The sequence below is a fragment of the Rhinoderma darwinii genome, chromosome 3 (assembly GCF_050947455.1).
Source record: "Rhinoderma darwinii isolate aRhiDar2 chromosome 3, aRhiDar2.hap1, whole genome shotgun sequence".
Taxonomy (NCBI): Eukaryota; Metazoa; Chordata; class Amphibia; order Anura; family Rhinodermatidae; genus Rhinoderma; species Rhinoderma darwinii.
Genome location: NC_134689.1, coordinates 19,314,424 through 19,332,159, shown reverse-complemented (window position 1 = coordinate 19,332,159; position 17,736 = coordinate 19,314,424). Strand labels below are relative to the sequence as shown.

The 17,736-nt window shown below is 44.1% G+C and overlaps 1 protein-coding gene across 1 annotated transcript in view; it reads left to right on the top strand.

The window, feature by feature from the left end:
• POLR3B (RNA polymerase III subunit B) overlaps nt 1–9,094 on the top strand; it is an 89,517-nt gene extending 80,423 nt beyond the window's left edge. Inside the window, exons 25-28 of the mRNA XM_075856074.1 lie at nt 555–721; nt 2,427–2,540; nt 6,775–6,948; nt 8,637–9,094. Coding sequence (XP_075712189.1) covers nt 555–721; nt 2,427–2,540; nt 6,775–6,948; nt 8,637–8,766 — 585 coding nt within the window. The 3' untranslated portion in view covers nt 8,767–9,094. The remainder of the gene's footprint in view (nt 1–554; nt 722–2,426; nt 2,541–6,774; nt 6,949–8,636) is intronic.
• Nucleotides 9,095–17,736: the final 8,642 nt, after the last annotated feature.

Below are 17,736 nucleotides of genomic sequence, written 5' to 3'. Positions count from 1 at the left end.
GCCCATTGAAAGCAATGGGAAGACGTTTGTCTGTTCACACGGCGTATATTTACGCTCCGCTGTCAAATGACGGCGCGTAAATGGACGCCCGAGTCAAAGAAGTGACCTGTCACTTCTTGGGGCGTAATTGGAGCCGTTATTCATTGACTCCAATGAAAAGCAGCGCCAATTACGTCCGTAATGGACGCGGCGTTCAAGCGCCTGCACATGCCGTTACGGCTGAAATTACGGGGATGTTTCCTCCTGAAAACATCCCCGTAATTTCAGCCGTTACGGACGCTGCTGTGTGAACATACCCTTAGAGGGGGGGGGGGGGGCAAAGGAAGTGGTGTAAACATGGAAACGCATAGCTCTGCATAGGAACTGTGGACACAAAATTTAAGAACATTTTTAATCGTGACTATTTGCAAATTGACTTGATTTTTTAAAAATATATATTTTCAGTTGAATTGGTGCAATGAAAATTGAGTTTGATTCAAAGGTGGACGCAGCTTTTACCACCACATCTAATTATCTTTAATTCACTATGACCTTTCCCCCTTGTCCCTACACAGGTTGGGAAGTTAATTGAACTCTTGGCTGGAAAGGCTGGGGTCCTGGATGGAAGATTTCACTACGGCACAGCCTTTGGGGGCAGCAAAGTAAAGGATGTGTGTGAAGACCTCATTCGATATGGGTACAACTACTTGGGGAAAGATTATGTAACATCTGGAATAACTGGGTAAGAACCTTCAATAATGTCTCTTATAAAAATGGTGCTATTTAGACTGTGAACTTCATATTTTGGCCTTACGTCTAGCGTGTACATCGGGAAGGCACCCGACGTACACGCTAAACGTGTCTATAGGCCTCCATTACCCGAGGGAGGCCAAAAGTTTGTCCTTTTGGTCTCTGTCTGGCTGGTATACATCGGTATGCCTATTTTTCGGAGAATGGAATGGGTTAGTAGACTATGCTTTTCAATCCCGAGGAATCCTGCAAAAAAATGTATATTGCACAGTAGACTTGTTTTTTGGTTTGTTTTTTTTAGCCTGGGAGCCTATGGGTGACGTACGCTATTGTATGGCATATACGTCCCAGTTATATGATTTAATAGCCTTCCACGACGTATACGTTAAACAGATACCACTATAGTCTATCGGTGACGTACGTGTTAAATTTATGCCCATTAGTGGCATCCGTCGCCCAAAGACTACAATGGTATCCGTTTAACGTATAACATCATGAACCGGGTCCTGAGGGTTCCAGACGTGTAAGTTTAACCTAAATCATTAAACGCTATGATGAGAGATGCTACTGTTAAAACATCCGCCACAGCCCACGCCCAGCGTATACATCAGGAGCTTTTCCTAGTGTATACTTTAAACGTAGGCCAAAAATGTGATGTTCACAGAACCTTAAACAATATGGTCATTTGCTTTGCTGGGCAATATTTTGATTTCAGTTTCAAGTTTAATTGGGGGAAAATGTCTTTAAAGAGGACCTGTCAGTGCTGGGCAAGTCCTAAGTCCCGCTTATTCACGAGCTGTGGAACGTCTTCTGACCAGCAGCCTCTGATTAACATCTTCCCTGTATTAGGCCTCATTCACACAATGCAGATTTGTTCAGTATTTTGCAGCCCAAATTAGGAGTGGATGTAAAAGAAGAGACTAAGTATAAATCTTTCCCTTTTATATTTCCCCTGTGTTTAAGATTCACTGTAGTTTTCATTTCAAAATACTGACCAATCTGCAATGTGTGAATGAGGATATAGAGAAGCTGTCAATCCGAGGATGGCGGGCGGGAGAGATCCACAGCTCATTATAAAGCCGCACTCGAAGTGTATATAGTGGAAGTATTTCTATTTGTTCTTATAAAGTTTCCAGCATCATTTTACACATCATTGCGCCAATTCTCCTAGGAGGGGGGGGGCAATTCCTCCTTGACGGTAATCCCTGGTCTCTGCCATACAGGCATATGACCAGAAAAAACTGGAAAGACCTTAAAAAGATTGTATAAGTGAAGAATAGTCACTCCACACTCATCAATGGACTATATCTGCTATGACCGCTTTGTCCCATGCAATAGCAGACACTGCCCACAGACCAGAGTGGCACTGTTTCTGGGGAACAGCAGCCGACCTGAAACTGAGCGATAATTCAGGGAAGCAATAACTCTGCACGTAACCTCGTGTGCTTTTCCATCAAATGGCTGGGCACTGTAGGATTATTGATTCCTGGACCACAATGCGTCTGTTGGATTAGCCTGAATATGATATCACTCCACTTTATTAATAATCCTCACATGGTCTTCAGTGTCCGCTGACATCAGGCTGACCGTTAACTGTTGTGTTCCCAGTGGAGAAACCTCATTTGATTTATAAGGGGATTATTTCGAGCTACCTCACATTGTAACGAGCCTCTGTCTGTATTTGTCATCCCTCGTAGAGAGCCCCTGGAGGCCTATATATACTTTGGCCCTGTGTACTACCAGAAGTTGAAGCACATGGTGCTGGATAAGATGCATGCCCGAGCAAGAGGACCCAGAGCGGTTCTCACAAGGTAACCTCACCAGTCATCTTCTCATTTACAGCATTAGTCTACAGCTGTGGCGAAACTACAACTCCCAGCATGCCGCTGTCCTAGGAGTTGTAGTTTCGCAACAGCTGGAGAGCCACAAGTTGGAGACAACCGATAACAGAGAGCTGATGGAACGAAAGGTCGTGTATGTCTCATGTTTCAAGTTCTCGCTATTCAAAGGGAGTTGTATGGTTTGGGCACCCTCCACACACTATTTATTGGGTTCCCCTGTCAACGGCTGATCAGGACAAAGTCCCACTTGTGGGGTCCCCCATGACTAGCTTTTATCGACATGGTAACAGTATATATTCTGTAATTGTCTTTTGTCACAAAGCACGGCACTGGGTGTATCTCTTCGTGTGCTTGTATATTATCCGGGAAAGTTATCAACCTTTCTATGGCAGTTTTCTGGTGTAGAAATGTGGCAAATAGCCCAAAAGTTGAAGACCGTTAGCGTATGTTCACGCGTAGTGGTTTCAGACGTAATTCGGGCCGTTTACGCCTCGAATTACGCCTGAAAAAACGGCACCATTACGCCTCAAAACATCTGCCCAATGCTTGCAATGGGATTTACGGTGTTCTGTTCCCACAAGGCTTATGTGTCGCTGTCAAAATATCGCGCGTAAAAAGACGCCCGCGAAAAAGAAGTGCCGGACACTTCTTGGGACGATTTTGGAGGCTTTTTTCATTGACTCCATTGAAAAACGGCTCAAATAACGGCCGTAAAATACTCCTCGAAAAATGCGAGTTGTTACAAAAACATCTGAAAATCAGGAGCTGTTTTGGCTTGAAAACAGCTCCGTATTTTCATACGTTTTTGAGTTTGCGTGTGAACATACCCTTAGACTTTTGGGTCGTTCACCTTGCTTTTGCCACTTAAGAAAGTTAGCGGCGCGTAGTTAAAGGGTGCGGCCTCTGCGGCCCGACACATTTAACACAAACTGGCGGAAGTTGACGTCCGCTCCTGGCTGGCGTAGATTTCCTTTAGTGTTGTATGGACAGCCGAAGATGCGACAAATTTATTAAAAGGCGCGTGCCTCTGGATAGATTTTTGGCATCTTACTAGATTACTTTTTATAAAGACTGGCGTAGTCTTAATACGTCTCCCCCTAAGTGTCCCAAGGAAGAGACCCTCCTATTTTCACACTATGTCCTAAACCCTCAAACCAGGGGTTATGTGGTTTCAGCAAATAATGACTATTCATTCTATAATTAAACAGGATGTAACTTTTTAATATATTTTGTGTATCAATTCCTCTCCGTTTTCAAGATCTCTGCCTGTAGTCAGTGAATAGGAGCGTTTAGTGTTACATCCAGTGGAGGAAAATCCGTTCTGGTCACGTGATCCTCGCACAGGTGCACGGCTTGTGTTAATTGTACTGTAATTGTACCGCACCTGTATGAGCATCACATGACAGATTCTTATCTAAATAATCAAGGTTCCCATTCAATGACTGCTAGCAGAGATCTGAAATGAGTCTAAACATACAAAGAGACAGACTGGCGTCCCAAACTGATGTGTGTTGGAGTAAGATGCGCCAAATGTATCAAGGGGCGCACACCACTTAATCGATTTGGTGCATCTTGGGCTATTCTAACTACATAAATTGAAGTCTATCCCTGTTAATAGCGCCATTTACTTATAATAATAAATCTGGCGGCCGCACACACTCCCAGATAATCCCACACACTTTTCTTGAAAAAAGTTGCAAACACGGCGTGCGCAAATTTAGTGAATTTTTACACCAGAAAATTGGCAAAAAGCTGTTAATTAAAACTCCCCTCAAAGTACTTTAGATAATGGACTAACTTTTCATCATGCAATGAATAGACTTCATTTGCTGAAACCGGAATAGCCCTTTAAGTTATTTTGGGATCCTTCTAGTAGACTTGAGTATTTATTGAAATCCAATCTGTGGGACTTGCTTTGAGTGTGATTACACAGCCCTCCGTGTGGGGAGAGGTGACCGGACGGCATCTGTTCCAGACATGTTCAGAAAAGGCTCAGGACGGAGCTGCTGTCAGGAAAAGCTGTGACCACGTCTCCCGGGTCTATTTAACGGGCTGTGTTTTGCTGTGAGCTGTTGCAGTGGAGGCTTTCCAAGGCAAATACCAGCACTGGGTGTGTTTTTTTTTTTACTTTATCCATTCTTACATCTCCACAAAAAAAAAAAAATCCTATGCTTTGCCTATAAACACCTGTGACTTGGGAGACCCCTCCTCACTATTCTATACGATCAAATAAAAAAAAAAAAATATATATATATATATATATATATATATATATATATATATATATATATATATTTTTTTTTTTTTTTAAATTTATTATTATACATTTTTTTTTTTTTTTTGTTATCACTCCATACTAATGTGCGGACTCCAGTAGTGGTGTTTTATCATTTTGATGTCACTGTATCTAGTTTACTGTACACGTATGCATTCAGGGAATTTATCACACTTCCTGAGGATATATGTATGAGAGGTGCGTGATAAAAATGAGTGATGTCAGAGGGGAGTGAGCAGCATTGGTGAGTGTTGCTATCATACTGCAATAGGACACACACCCACAGCATGTATACATGTGTATATACACCGATCAGCCATGACATTAAAACCTCTGACAGATGAAGTGCATGACATTGATCATCTGGTGACAATGGCGTCTGTCATGGGGTGGGATATATAATATATTAGACAGTAAGTGGTCAGTCAGTTATTGAAGTTGATGTTTTGGATGCAGGAAAAATGGGAAAGTGTAAGGATCTGAGCGACACTGACAAGGGCCAAATTGTGATGACTAGACGACTGGGTGGGAATATCTCCAAAATGGCAGGTCTTGTGGGATGTTCCCAGTATGCAGCGGTTAGGACCTAAGATAAGTGGCTCAAAGAAGGAGAACTAGTGAACCACCACCAGTGTCACGTGTGCCCAAAGCTCAATGACGCCTGTGGGGAGTGAAGGCTAGCCTGTCTGGTCCGATCCCACCGGAGACCTACTGTACGAATTGCTGAAAAAGTTACTGCCGGCTCTGATAGAAAGGTGTCAGAACACACAGACCAGTCACAGTGCCAATGCTGACCCCTGTCCACTGCCGAATTCAGCTGAAATGGGCACGTGAGCATCAGAACTGAACCATGGAGCGATGGAAGAAGGTGCCTGGTCTGATAAATCATGTTTTCTTTTACATCATGTGGACAGCCGGGTGCGTGTACATCGCTTACCTAGGGAAGAGATGGCACCAGGATGCACTATGGGTAGAAGACAAGTCGGCAGTGGCAGTGTGATGCCCTGGGCAATGTTCTGCTGGGAAACCGGAAGTTCTGGCATTCATGTGGATGTTACTTTGACACACATCACCTACGTGAACATTGCTGCAAACCAAGTGTGATGATCGGGATAGACAGGGACATTGGTAAGTTCACAAGAGTCGTCACTGTGTGTTACGCGATCGTGAGGTTGGTGAGCCCAAGACTATATAGATATAAATGCTGTGAGTGATGCCCTTGTATATGTGAGTTATGTGAATGGCGTCGGTGAGCAGGCAAGGGTCATGCAAGTTTTGTAGATACGTAGATTTATAAAACACAAACACTCACAATATTCTATATTACACTTGGTGTAACCTCCTCTTCCTCTCCCTCTTCCTCTCCCTCTCCCTCTCCCTCCTCCTCTCCCTCCTCCTCTCCCTCCTCCTCTCCCTCCTCCTCTCCCTCCTCCTCTCCCTCCTCCTCTCCCTCCTCCTCTCCCTCCTCCTCTCCCTCCTCCTCTCCCTCCTCCTCTCCCTCCTCCTCTCCCTCTCCCTCCTCCTCTCCCTCCTCCTCTTCCTCTCCCTCCTCCTCTTCCTCTCCCTCCTCCTCTTCCTCTCCCTCCTCCTCTCCCTCCTCCTCTTCCTCTCCCTCCTCCTCTTCCTCTCCCTCTTCCTCTCCCTCCTCCTCTTCCTCTCCCTCCTCCTCTCCCTCATCAGTTCTGTAAGCAGGACCATTTTTCCAGGCTCCTTGGCAATTTGACATGGATTGATGCCTTTCCTGCCCCTAGATTTATTGTCACATTTACTATTCAGGTACCAGGACACATCGATGACCACCCCAGTGACTGTAATGGCGGCCATTTCCTGTGTTTAAGACATTTTAAAAACTTTAGGGACGTTTTTCCTTAATCTCTTTAATATGTCTCGATGAAGTTATAGTTTGACTCGTGTCTGCGCTTTCTTCAGGCAGCCCACTGAAGGACGATCCCGTGATGGCGGGTTACGTCTCGGAGAAATGGAACGCGACTGTTTAATCGGTTATGGGGCCAGCATGCTGTTACTGGAGAGACTGATGATTTCCAGCGATGCCTTTGAGGTCGATGTTTGTGGACAGTGCGGGTTACTTGGTTATTCTGGCTGGTAAGTCAATGTGTATGAATTCATATTATAGGGCCTGTAAAAGTATTCACCGCTATGGACTCTTCTTTCATGTTTTATTGTGTAACTGCATTGAGTCCCATTCATGAACATCACATTGATTTCAACAGCAACTCCGGCAATTAAAGTCTAGAAGGGGCAAGTGGAAGGGGTCTGATGGCCCCTTCCAGCGATCAGTGGGGAGCCCCAGCACATTGACTCCTACTCAATGACATGTGAAAAGATAAAGCTTCATATACCCTTTAACCTGCCAATACAGGAATATAGATGTCTGATGTGTGAAGGAAAATCTCTCCGACAATCACACATTTATTTCCAATATCTTCCATTCTATTCGGTATTATTATTGTCACCATTATTATCATTATCACCATAATTGTTATACTTATCATTGTTACATTATTATAATTATCACCAACGTGATCACTTTCACCACATCCCACTCACCCACTAACACTGCCATCATCACTCTTACCCATTGTTACTATCCTCATCACTCACCCACTATAGTGATCAGTGTATCATGAATGCATTTGTCCTCACGAGTGGCATGTCAATCGCTTACCAACATTATCATCATTCTCTCTCTACCATCATCGCCTTCATCACATCACTATCACTCTCAACCACCACCTTCAACATCACTTTCATCATCACCACCACCATCATCCTCACCATCACCACACTCAATCGCTATCATCACTCTCACCATCATCACCAACACCATCATTGCTCTCGCCACCACCACCACCATTGTCACTCTCAACCACCACCTTCAATATCCCTCTCACCACTATCATCATCACCACTCAATCGCCATCATCACTCTCACCACCGCCATCTTCACTCTCACCACCGCCATCTTCACTCTCACCACCACCATCTTCACTCTCTCCACCACCATTTTCACTCTCTCCACCACCATTTTCACTCTCTCCACCACCATCTTCACTCTCTCCACCACCATCTTCACTCTCTCCACCACCATCTTCACTCTCTCCACCACCATTTTCACTCTCTCCACCGCCATTTTCACTCTCTCCACCGCCATTTTCACTCTCTCCACCGCCATCTTCACTCTCTCCACCGCCATCTTCACTCTCTCCACCGCCATCTTCACTCTCTCCTCTGCCATCTTCACTCTCTCCTCTGCCATCTTCACTCTCTCCACCGCCATCTTCACTCTCTCCACCGCCATCTTCACTCTCTCCACCGCCATCCTCACTCTCTCCACCACCATCTTCACTCTCTCCACCGCCATCCTCACTCTCTCCACCACCATCTTCACTCTCTCCACCACCATCTTCACTCTCTCCACCACCATCTTCACTCTCACCACCACCATCTTCACTCTCTCCACCGCCATCCTCACTCTCTCCACCGCCATCCTCACTCTCTCCACCGCCATCCTCACTCTCTCCACCGCCACCTCCACTCTCGCCACCACCCCCATGATCACTCTCGCTATTATGATTCTCACCACCAAGTGTCGTCAGTGTGTGTTTTGTCATTGTGAGTGAAGGTAGTGATGCTGGTAAGAGTGCAAGGGTCATCAGTATGTAATGAGTACAAATACTGTCCGCAATCATTTTAATCATCACTCTCATCGTTAATATCATCACCACTACGATTTGTGAAGTTATTCCTAATCACTGTATATATTTCATTAGGTGTCATTACTGTAAATCATCCTGCCACGTATCTTCACTGAGGATCCCTTACGCCTGCAAACTCCTGTTCCAAGAACTACAGTCGATGAATATCATACCCAGGCTTAAGCTGTCAAGATACAATGAGTGACCATTATCCCACAGACCTCGGGCTTCTTGTTAAAAATGAATCAAACGGGGAGAAGTAAGGATTAGGACTGAGACGGTGTGCGGCAGACACTGATTTATTTATGGACCTCTTGCTGTATGTAGGACTGGCTCTATGCCATAGGTGCAGGCAGATGGACATCGGTTTTTCAAGATGTGCGAGGCGCAAATCTCATGTGTATTATATTTGTAAAATAATAAAATGTTCAGAGAACATTGAACCCCATTGATGTGAGGAGATGTTACGTTGATGATTTATGACCATCGTCTCTGCCATATTGTAATAAAATATGAATGTGACACATTTCAAAGCTTGTTGCTTTTGTTTCCAATTAACGGGACATCATAATCTATCTAGGCCTCAATTATCAAAACTCTAACCAAAGAACTCGTAGCAACCAATCACAGTGCAGCTTTCATTTTTCCAGAGCTATTTAAGAAATAAAATCTGAGCTCTGATTGGTTGCTATGGGTAACGAGGCCTATTTTAAGGTCTATGTGTTTTTATACTATCATAGACTGTGACCTGTAATAAAGCTGGATGACATTGTCATGGTGTTCAAAATTTTGCATCCTATAAATGGACGGAAATGTGTGACATGCTGAGTATATGGTTATGGTCCCACCATCTCTTAGAACTCCTATAACCTAGATTTTCCTCTGTTGTTCCTCCTGGAAATGTATGAATAAATTGACAACTAAGTGCTACCATTCTCCTTGTCAATAGACATTCGCTCTGACATTGTCAGTACTGATTGGACAGTGTCAGAGTATGTAGGGAGACTCGCCCTGTTGAACGGTAGCATTTATTTTTTAAAATTGGTGGCAAGTTGATTCAGGCAACAGGAGTTGAAGATCTATAAATGGTGTGAGTGCAGACGATCTCTGTACAGCGCTGCAGAATATGTCGGCACTATATAAGCACGACTAAATAAACTAGAAGCAAGAAATTACCTGTATCTACATTGAGTTTGGGCTTGTGGACCAGTTTATCTCATTACTTTTGTATTGAAAATTGCCTGGTTGTTTACTTTTCTGCTGTGCAGCCCTTTGTTTCCACCAGGTGGCAGTGTTGAGCACATGTATAGTGTATTATGTGAAACTACATCACCCGCATTAGAAAAACAAGTCGTCGCCCCCCCCCCCCCCCCAGAAGCAGCGCCCCTCATGTTTTATGGGCTGTGTCTGTAATCGCAACTCATCCCCATTTGGAAAACCCAATAGTTTAGCATCCGGTGCGGTTCCTCTTTTCTTGATATCTACATCATTCCTATATTCCAGTAAATCTAATTATCTCATGTACTTGGTTTGGATTACCCGGTATATGCAAGTTGTCGTACCTAAATTTTATGGTAGTTAAAAAAAAAAATTTGCTACTGCTTTAAGCAAAGGTTTACATGGAGTACGGCATTTAGTCACTTTTGAACTTTCAGCAAATTAAATCTAAAAACTGTAGTAGTAAAAAAAAATTAGGAGATAGAATAATTCGGGGTCCGTGCGACTGAAGCCCGACCCTAAACTGAAGGCACTCCAATGTTCTGTGAAGCATCCACTCAATAAATCCAACTCCTTTTGGCACTTGGAGATTTCCATCACTGGACTTTCCCCTAATACTGTTATGTAATTGACCATGAAGGCCCCATCGGAGTTGATCTGTAGACAAATGTGCCAAATTGTGCCAAATTGTGCCGTCCCCAGTGCGATCGTACTGTCAGCCATAGTGCCACTATATACCCACATCGCCTGACCATTGACCTATAACCTATAGCTGGCCATCCGTTCGCCGTGCCGTATCCTCCTGTATGATTGGCTACTGTTAATCAAGTTATTTCGGACATTGACGCACCTGCACCCTTTGCGGCTGCCTCTTCTGTTTGCCCCTTGTCCCCGCCCTGGTGTGAGCCTATAAACCGACATACCATAGTCTAATGCTATTGTTTATACCATTGAATTGCTTGTTAAGCAATTCCCTAATATGTTCTACAAAATTAATCTGCACAAGCTCATCCACATGTAGCGAAATTGCTGCATATTTCCCGTCCGGAATTGCGTATGGTAGATACGCGGCAGAATACCGTAGCAGCAAAGTGGGTGAGATCTAACAAATCTCATCCACGCGCTGTGTAAACTTTCCGACCATATATTCACCTGAGGTGCGTATTTTTCGGACTGCAGCATGTCAATTCCTGCTGCGGAAAGTGGACTCAATTGCGTTTTTCAGAGGACATGTCGCCATCTCCCAACATTTTGAAAAACGCCGCAAAATACGCACCATTTCCTGTAGTCAAAAACGCAGTAAATGGTGCGTTTTTGCCGGAGTGGAAAGTCTGCTGCTTTCAATGGAATTACTGCAGAAATTTTCTGCAACAATTCCGTTACGTGTGTACAAACCCTAAATTTTAGTGACGCACACCGGTCCGGTGTGAGAGTCTGTTTACAACCGGTGATACAAAATAATCATACAGTGAATGCACATTGGTAGTGAAAGGAAAATAACGTCTCCAGGTGTCCAGCGACAGCTGCGATGGAAGAATACGCCGTTCCTAGGGGGGGATTTAGCAGACCCTGGATCTGGGATTCAGCCGCATCCGTACGACATTTGTAACTGTAGAAAGTTCTTTACAGCCGTGATTACTTCCTTATCCCCCTGAACAGTGGACTTATCAGGTTGTACCACATGTGGCGCACAATTCACTTTACAAGGCTCTGAAAACCCTAAATCAGTTGCCCAATTTAAAGCTACAGTCCCTCTCGGAGGTTTGGAAGATTCCTGGGAAAGGCAGCGATCATTAAAGATATTTATTGTGGTGTTTCAAGTTTAATTAGGATCCGTTAAAGTGCGAGTGTGTGAGCAAACGGCAAAGAATGCCGATATATGAACTTGTTTTATGACCAGGAACAATGGCTCGTCCTAAAATGTGCAAAATGTATTTGGAATTTATCAAAGTTTTTTTAATTTGACATTACATGTTACCATGTCTGATATTATTACTTGAAAGAATGGTGTTGAGTTTTTGTAAATAGGTCAGTTAGTGTGATTGGTGTAACTTTATAATTAGTTTTTATTAAAGATTATTTTTACTTTTTGAGATACAGCTGCTTTGTATTCTGCATGCAGAGCAGCTGTATTGTTCGATATCACCTGAATCAGTCAGTCCCGCAAACCTGACGGGTTCAGTGTCAGCGGGTCCTGAGTGTCTCTGACACCCAGGATCCACCTGTTCTCCATCACATCTAAGATGAACTTAGATGTGATGGATAACAGGTGCATCCTGCATGTTTATAGGCAAAATCCACCTAAAATTAAGGGGGTTGTCCAAAATTAGAAAAACATGGTTGCGTTCTTCCAAAGACCGTACCACACCTGTTCACAGGTTGCGTGTGGTCTTGCAGCTTAGCCACATTCACTTCAATGAAGCTGCCCTGCAATACAAGACACAACCCATGGACAGATGTGGCGCTGTTTCTAGAAGAAAGCTGCCATTTTTTTCTAATCCTGGACAACCCCATTAAGGCACTAGCCCAAAGATGACATTGATTTGGGTTGAGAGGCGTTTTATAAAACAGATTAGCAAAACAAAAAAGTGGGTGGGTCATAGCTGGAGGGGGTGTGATATGCAGCAGCCTGACAAATTGACTATAATTTTACCTAAACTATAATTTGCCAGAAATTAATAAATTCGGCGCATTTTACTCCAGCGCTCTTTAGATAGAAGGGATTGGCCACTTTCTAATGAAGTCTCTAAAACGGTTGCTCTGTAAATAGTCCCATCACTCACCCCTGCATTTTATTTCAGGGTCCCTGGCTACTCCTGGCTCAGTAAACAATGTATGATGCAATTATCCCGTCCAAAATGGCAGTGGTCAGGTAATTTGGCCATGTAACCGGCTGCCTGCTCTTATGCGCTGGCGCTGAACCATGGCTAAACACATTCAACATATGCACAGATACAGGCAGCAGAATCTTCTGTATCTGCACGTGCAGCCAGTGTCTTAAAAGCCACTCATACATTTCCCCACACTGTATTTTCCTGCAACTGACACTAGGGGGAGCTTTTCTGCATACAACATATTTACAGTTCCCATTGAGTTCAATATTAGCTGTATAAATCCATATGCATTTAGCTCCCTCTAGTGGTGGGTGAAGGAGCCAATATTTTATCAATTTTAACTATGTAAAGGGAAACGGGAATTCGAGCTCTATGTATGCGAAGAGCAGCACTGAGCCGCTTTAAAGATCTATTGTAAAATGATGGTGGGCATTAAAATGTATTTAACATTTTTAATTTTTTTTGTCAGCGCTTTCAGTGAGGGTGGGCCTGTCCTGAATTTTGCTATGGGACCCTATGATTTCTGTGTGCGCCTTAGACATCTTTCCCCAGTTCCTTATGGTATTGCACCGCGATCTAGTAGTGTTTTTTTCTATACAAATCTACCAGCATTGCCGGGCTGCCCAATATATTTGTGTTTTTAGCGGTAAAAGTAACTCATATTAGCATCTATAATATCCTCATTATCCCATAGCATGGTAATAAAGATCAACAATTGAATGCAATTTCTACTTATAACCAGCAGAGGTCACTACTTGCAGAAGACTTTTGGTCGCTGACTAGAATTCTTCAGAAATGGGATAGTTTTTCCCGCAGCTGTCGTCGTAGGTTTGCTTCATCCATAATAATCCTTCTAGATGGAGATTATAAGAGAGATACAAGGTATAACATTATTGTGTTCTCAGTGATGGACAGGAGATATCTTGGTTCCCCCCGGCTCTTTGAATGTGGTGTATAAAGTATAACAATAGGTACGGAGTCTTCTAATCTCCCCTGTGACTGTGATCACTTTTCCCAGGACCGGTGCACAGTCGGCCATACGTGTCTGCAGCACTTGCCTAACATGCTCTGAATATTCCTCTGAACTTTCTAGATTGTCTCAGTGGGAGTCGGAGGCGAGTCCCTGGCCTGTGATTCGCCTGTGGAGTAAATCTCTGTTCCTTTATGAATAGCGGCCTGATAGATATCAGAAGAGAGGCCTAGAGCTATTTTCTATTAACAGCAATGACTTGTTGCAATATTGTGACAGCTGCTTCTGACCCCATAACCCTGTGAGTGGGTCCGCAGTGGATGGTGCCAGCCTCTACAGCATTGGGGTTATGATGTAGCCAACCAATCCTCTAGTGCCGGGATCCTCGCCTACCGGGGTCTGGTCAAGTGAAGGGTCTAGCTGGACAACAGCCGTAACGGTATCATCTTGTTAACATTTTGGAAACTTGGTAGGGCTATTTATAGAATGATTTATTATTATTTGTTAATGGGAAATTCAGACCGCACCCCAAAATTCATTAACACCCCAAACCCCCTATTCATTCAGGCCCCAGATGAGTGACAAAACAAATTTTTAAAAAAATTTCCCCTGCAAAAAAATTCCCTCTATTTGTTGCGGGTTTTACCTGCTATGGGTTTTTCCAGACCTGCTACGGAAAGCAAACGATTCGGCAACATAAATTGACATGCGGAAGATTAGAAAACCGCAGTGCAGGTCTTTTTATGAACGTTTTTTCAGCAGGATTTTTTTATGCAACGTGTGGAAGAGATTTATCCAAATCTCATACACTCGGCTGCTACTGTATTGCGCTGAGGTTTTTCCGCAATGAAATCCGTTGCGGAAAATCCGCAGTATTTACACTACGTGTGAACCTGGCCTCACCGTGACTGACTGCCAGGGAGAGCTGAGGGAGGGGCGGACACTTTGGGTGACCAATTGCCAGCAAGCATCTTCATGAGTGCAATTATGGCTGACAGTGGGAGCGGTCAGACAGCTCCTTCCTCCCACACAATATAAAGTTAGAAGTCTGGAGCGCTAACAGCTGATCTTATGAGAGAGATTTCATACAGATACTGCATGTAAGGATCATAGTCAAGTTTTTATCTTTGTCTGAATATACTGTATGCTTTAAAACGGTGATCCCCCAAACATCGGGCCGCGGACCAATACTGGGCTGTGGACCATTTGATACCGGGCCGCTGTATCTGGTATCCTCCCTGAGAACCGCAAGGAATTCCAGACGAAAAAACGCACCAAATTGTGGTGCAGTTTTTCACCCGGAATGTCCGCTGCAGAAAACGGCTGAGCATTCAGCCGGCCTGCTAGCAGACTAACCTCCTGGGGTGACGTTGATTGGCTGCAGCAGTGGTCACATGGGATGAAGCGTCTTCCCAGGAGGCCAGCCCTCTGACCTCATACAGGCCGGCCTCCTCGGATGATGTTTCATCCCAAGTGACCGCGTCTCAGCCTGTGATTGGCTGCAGAGATCACATGGGATGAATCGTTATCACAGGAGGCCGTCCTGGAGAAAGAAACACAGACTTCTGAGTAAGTATAAGATTTTTTTTTATTTTTAAGTTCCGTTTTTTTGCGGCGGGATCACTGCGATTTTGCCGCATTTTAGCAACAACTGCTATTTGTTGTGGGTTTTACATCTCCATTGAATTCAATGGGGAAAACCCGCAACAAATAAGCAGCGTTTTACGCAAATACAATTGATATAATGCGGAATAAAACTCCGCACCGCAGGCCAATTTTGAGCGTTTTTTCCGCTCACTGTTTACACAGCGTGTGGATGAGATTTTTTCTATCTCATCCACTTTATCTGTTGCGGAAAATCCGCAGTATTTACGCAATGTGTGAACTGACCCGAAATGCCGATTTCCTCCCCCCCCCCCCCCCCATCCCCGCTGGTCTGTGGAAAAATTGTCTTGCATGAATCTGGTCCTTGGTTAAAAAAAGGTTGGGGACTGCAGGCAAAAGTTTCTCTAATACTTGTACAGTTTTCAAGGTTTAATCGCCTGGAACTTTATATTGTTATGTCTGATAGGTGAGGACAGCCACCTTTTAGGAGAGCAGAGTTCTACTGACCCCCATTCAGCAAGTCAAGGTGGCCACATACAGAAGGAGTCCAAATGGAGCTTGTTCACTCCTATGGACTTACATGGAGAGGGCCGCGCACATTGATTAGGTATCCACCGGTACGCGGCCACCTTGACTCGCTCAACAGGACTCCGGGGACCTCTGTTCTCCCAATAAGGGAGGGGTGGTCCCATAGATGGGAATGAAGACTAGAAAATTAAAAACTTTATCCGGCCTACTGTGTCTATGTAGTTATACCATGACTGGTAATTCATGATGTTCACCAATACCACATGGCTTTAAGAAAGAAATTAAAACACAGAAGTAATCTCATCCCTGAGAGAGAATATATTAGATTAGGTAATCTACACTTTCGGGCTATTACAAGGCATAATATCAATGTAATATATAGGGATCCCTCATACTGAGCAGTGTTGTTTATGTCCCAGCGGTCTGCGTGACCTCTCGGAGAAGGAGGTGACAGTCCTAGTTATGGTACATTATTTGTGAAAGCCCAGGAGAAAATCTCTGCAGGGATGTGTAGACTCACAGTGTGCGCACAATCTGGTCTGGTTAAGCAGCATAATACTCGGTGGGGCTATGTAACCTCTACAGTAAATTCAACTACCCCCAGATGCACCAGTGGCTAACAGCAGGCAGTTCACAATTTAAGGGACTGTAACCAAAAATAATGGGCATTACGTATAGTTGACTTGATGGTATATACACATGGCGTTTTAAAGTGCACCCTATTTGAGTGCTAGAAGACCGCTTCACTTACACTAAAATACCAACAGGATTTACTATAATATCCCTGAGCATTCACTGTATCAAATTGTAATACAAATAGAACAATTTGGGAAAGGGAAGGGACTAAAAGGCTATGTAAACCTTTAAAGACTTTTTATTTTATTTTCATATTTTTTACTAAAATTGTATATTAGCGTTTAGTGCAAATTTGTAATTTGTTTTTTATTAAAAAAAAAAACTTTTTTACTTTTTCAGATACAGCATTTTGGAGACATAGAAGCTGTATCTAGCGCTGGAACCTGAATCAGTCAGGTCAGCGGGACGGACAGCAGGTCCTGCTTGTCTCTGACACGCAGGATACACCGGTTAGCGATCACATGTAAGTTGTGATGGATAACAGTTGGATCCATGTCAGAGACACACAGGACCCGCTGTCACCGAAGACGTCAGTCCCGCTGACCTGACGGATTCAGGTTTCAGAGCAACATACAGTCGTGTATCCAGGATACATAGAAGCTGTAATAACTTTTTTTTTTTTAGTAAAAACAAATTTCCGAGTTGAACTAAACACTAAAATACACTGTTTTAGTAAAAAAAAATAAAGTCTTCAAAGGTGTACACAGCCTAAAAACTGTTTTATTCCTGGCTGGGAGGCAGCTTGCTGCAGCAAAAATCTTCCCCCGCTGCTCTATCTTTAACCCCTAGATGCAGCATGACGAAACTGTACATCATGGTGAAGTATGGAGCAGGCTCATGGGCTGAGTCTGCTCCATACTCTGCAGGTGTCAGCTGTGTATTACAGCTGACACCTCGCACTTACGGCCAGGATCCTAGATAACTCGGATCCTGGCAGCTTAAAGGGGTTTTTCACCTTCTGAAGACTGATGACCTATCCACCTGATAGGTCATCAGTGCGGGTCTGACACCCGGACCCCACACAATTAAGCCGCTCCAGTGGCCTGCAGGCACCGGATGTTATGGCACATAATGCTAGATAAGGAGCCCGGAAGCAGGTGGCGCTGTACATGGTATAGTGGCCATGCTGCCCAACTGCAGCCCTGCTTCTATTCACTTGGGTGGGAGCAGAGCTGCTGTACTGCTGCTCAGCCTCTATTCTGTGGCTGGAGCCAACTGCTTTCGGCATGTATGTCCGGTGCATGGAGGCACCGGACCAGCTGATCTGTGCGGGGTCCGGTGGATAGGTCATCAGTTGTCAGAAGGTGGAAAACCCCTTTAACCACTTAACCACTTAGATGCAGTGGCAATAGCGACTGAGGCATCTAAGATATTAGAGGGGGCA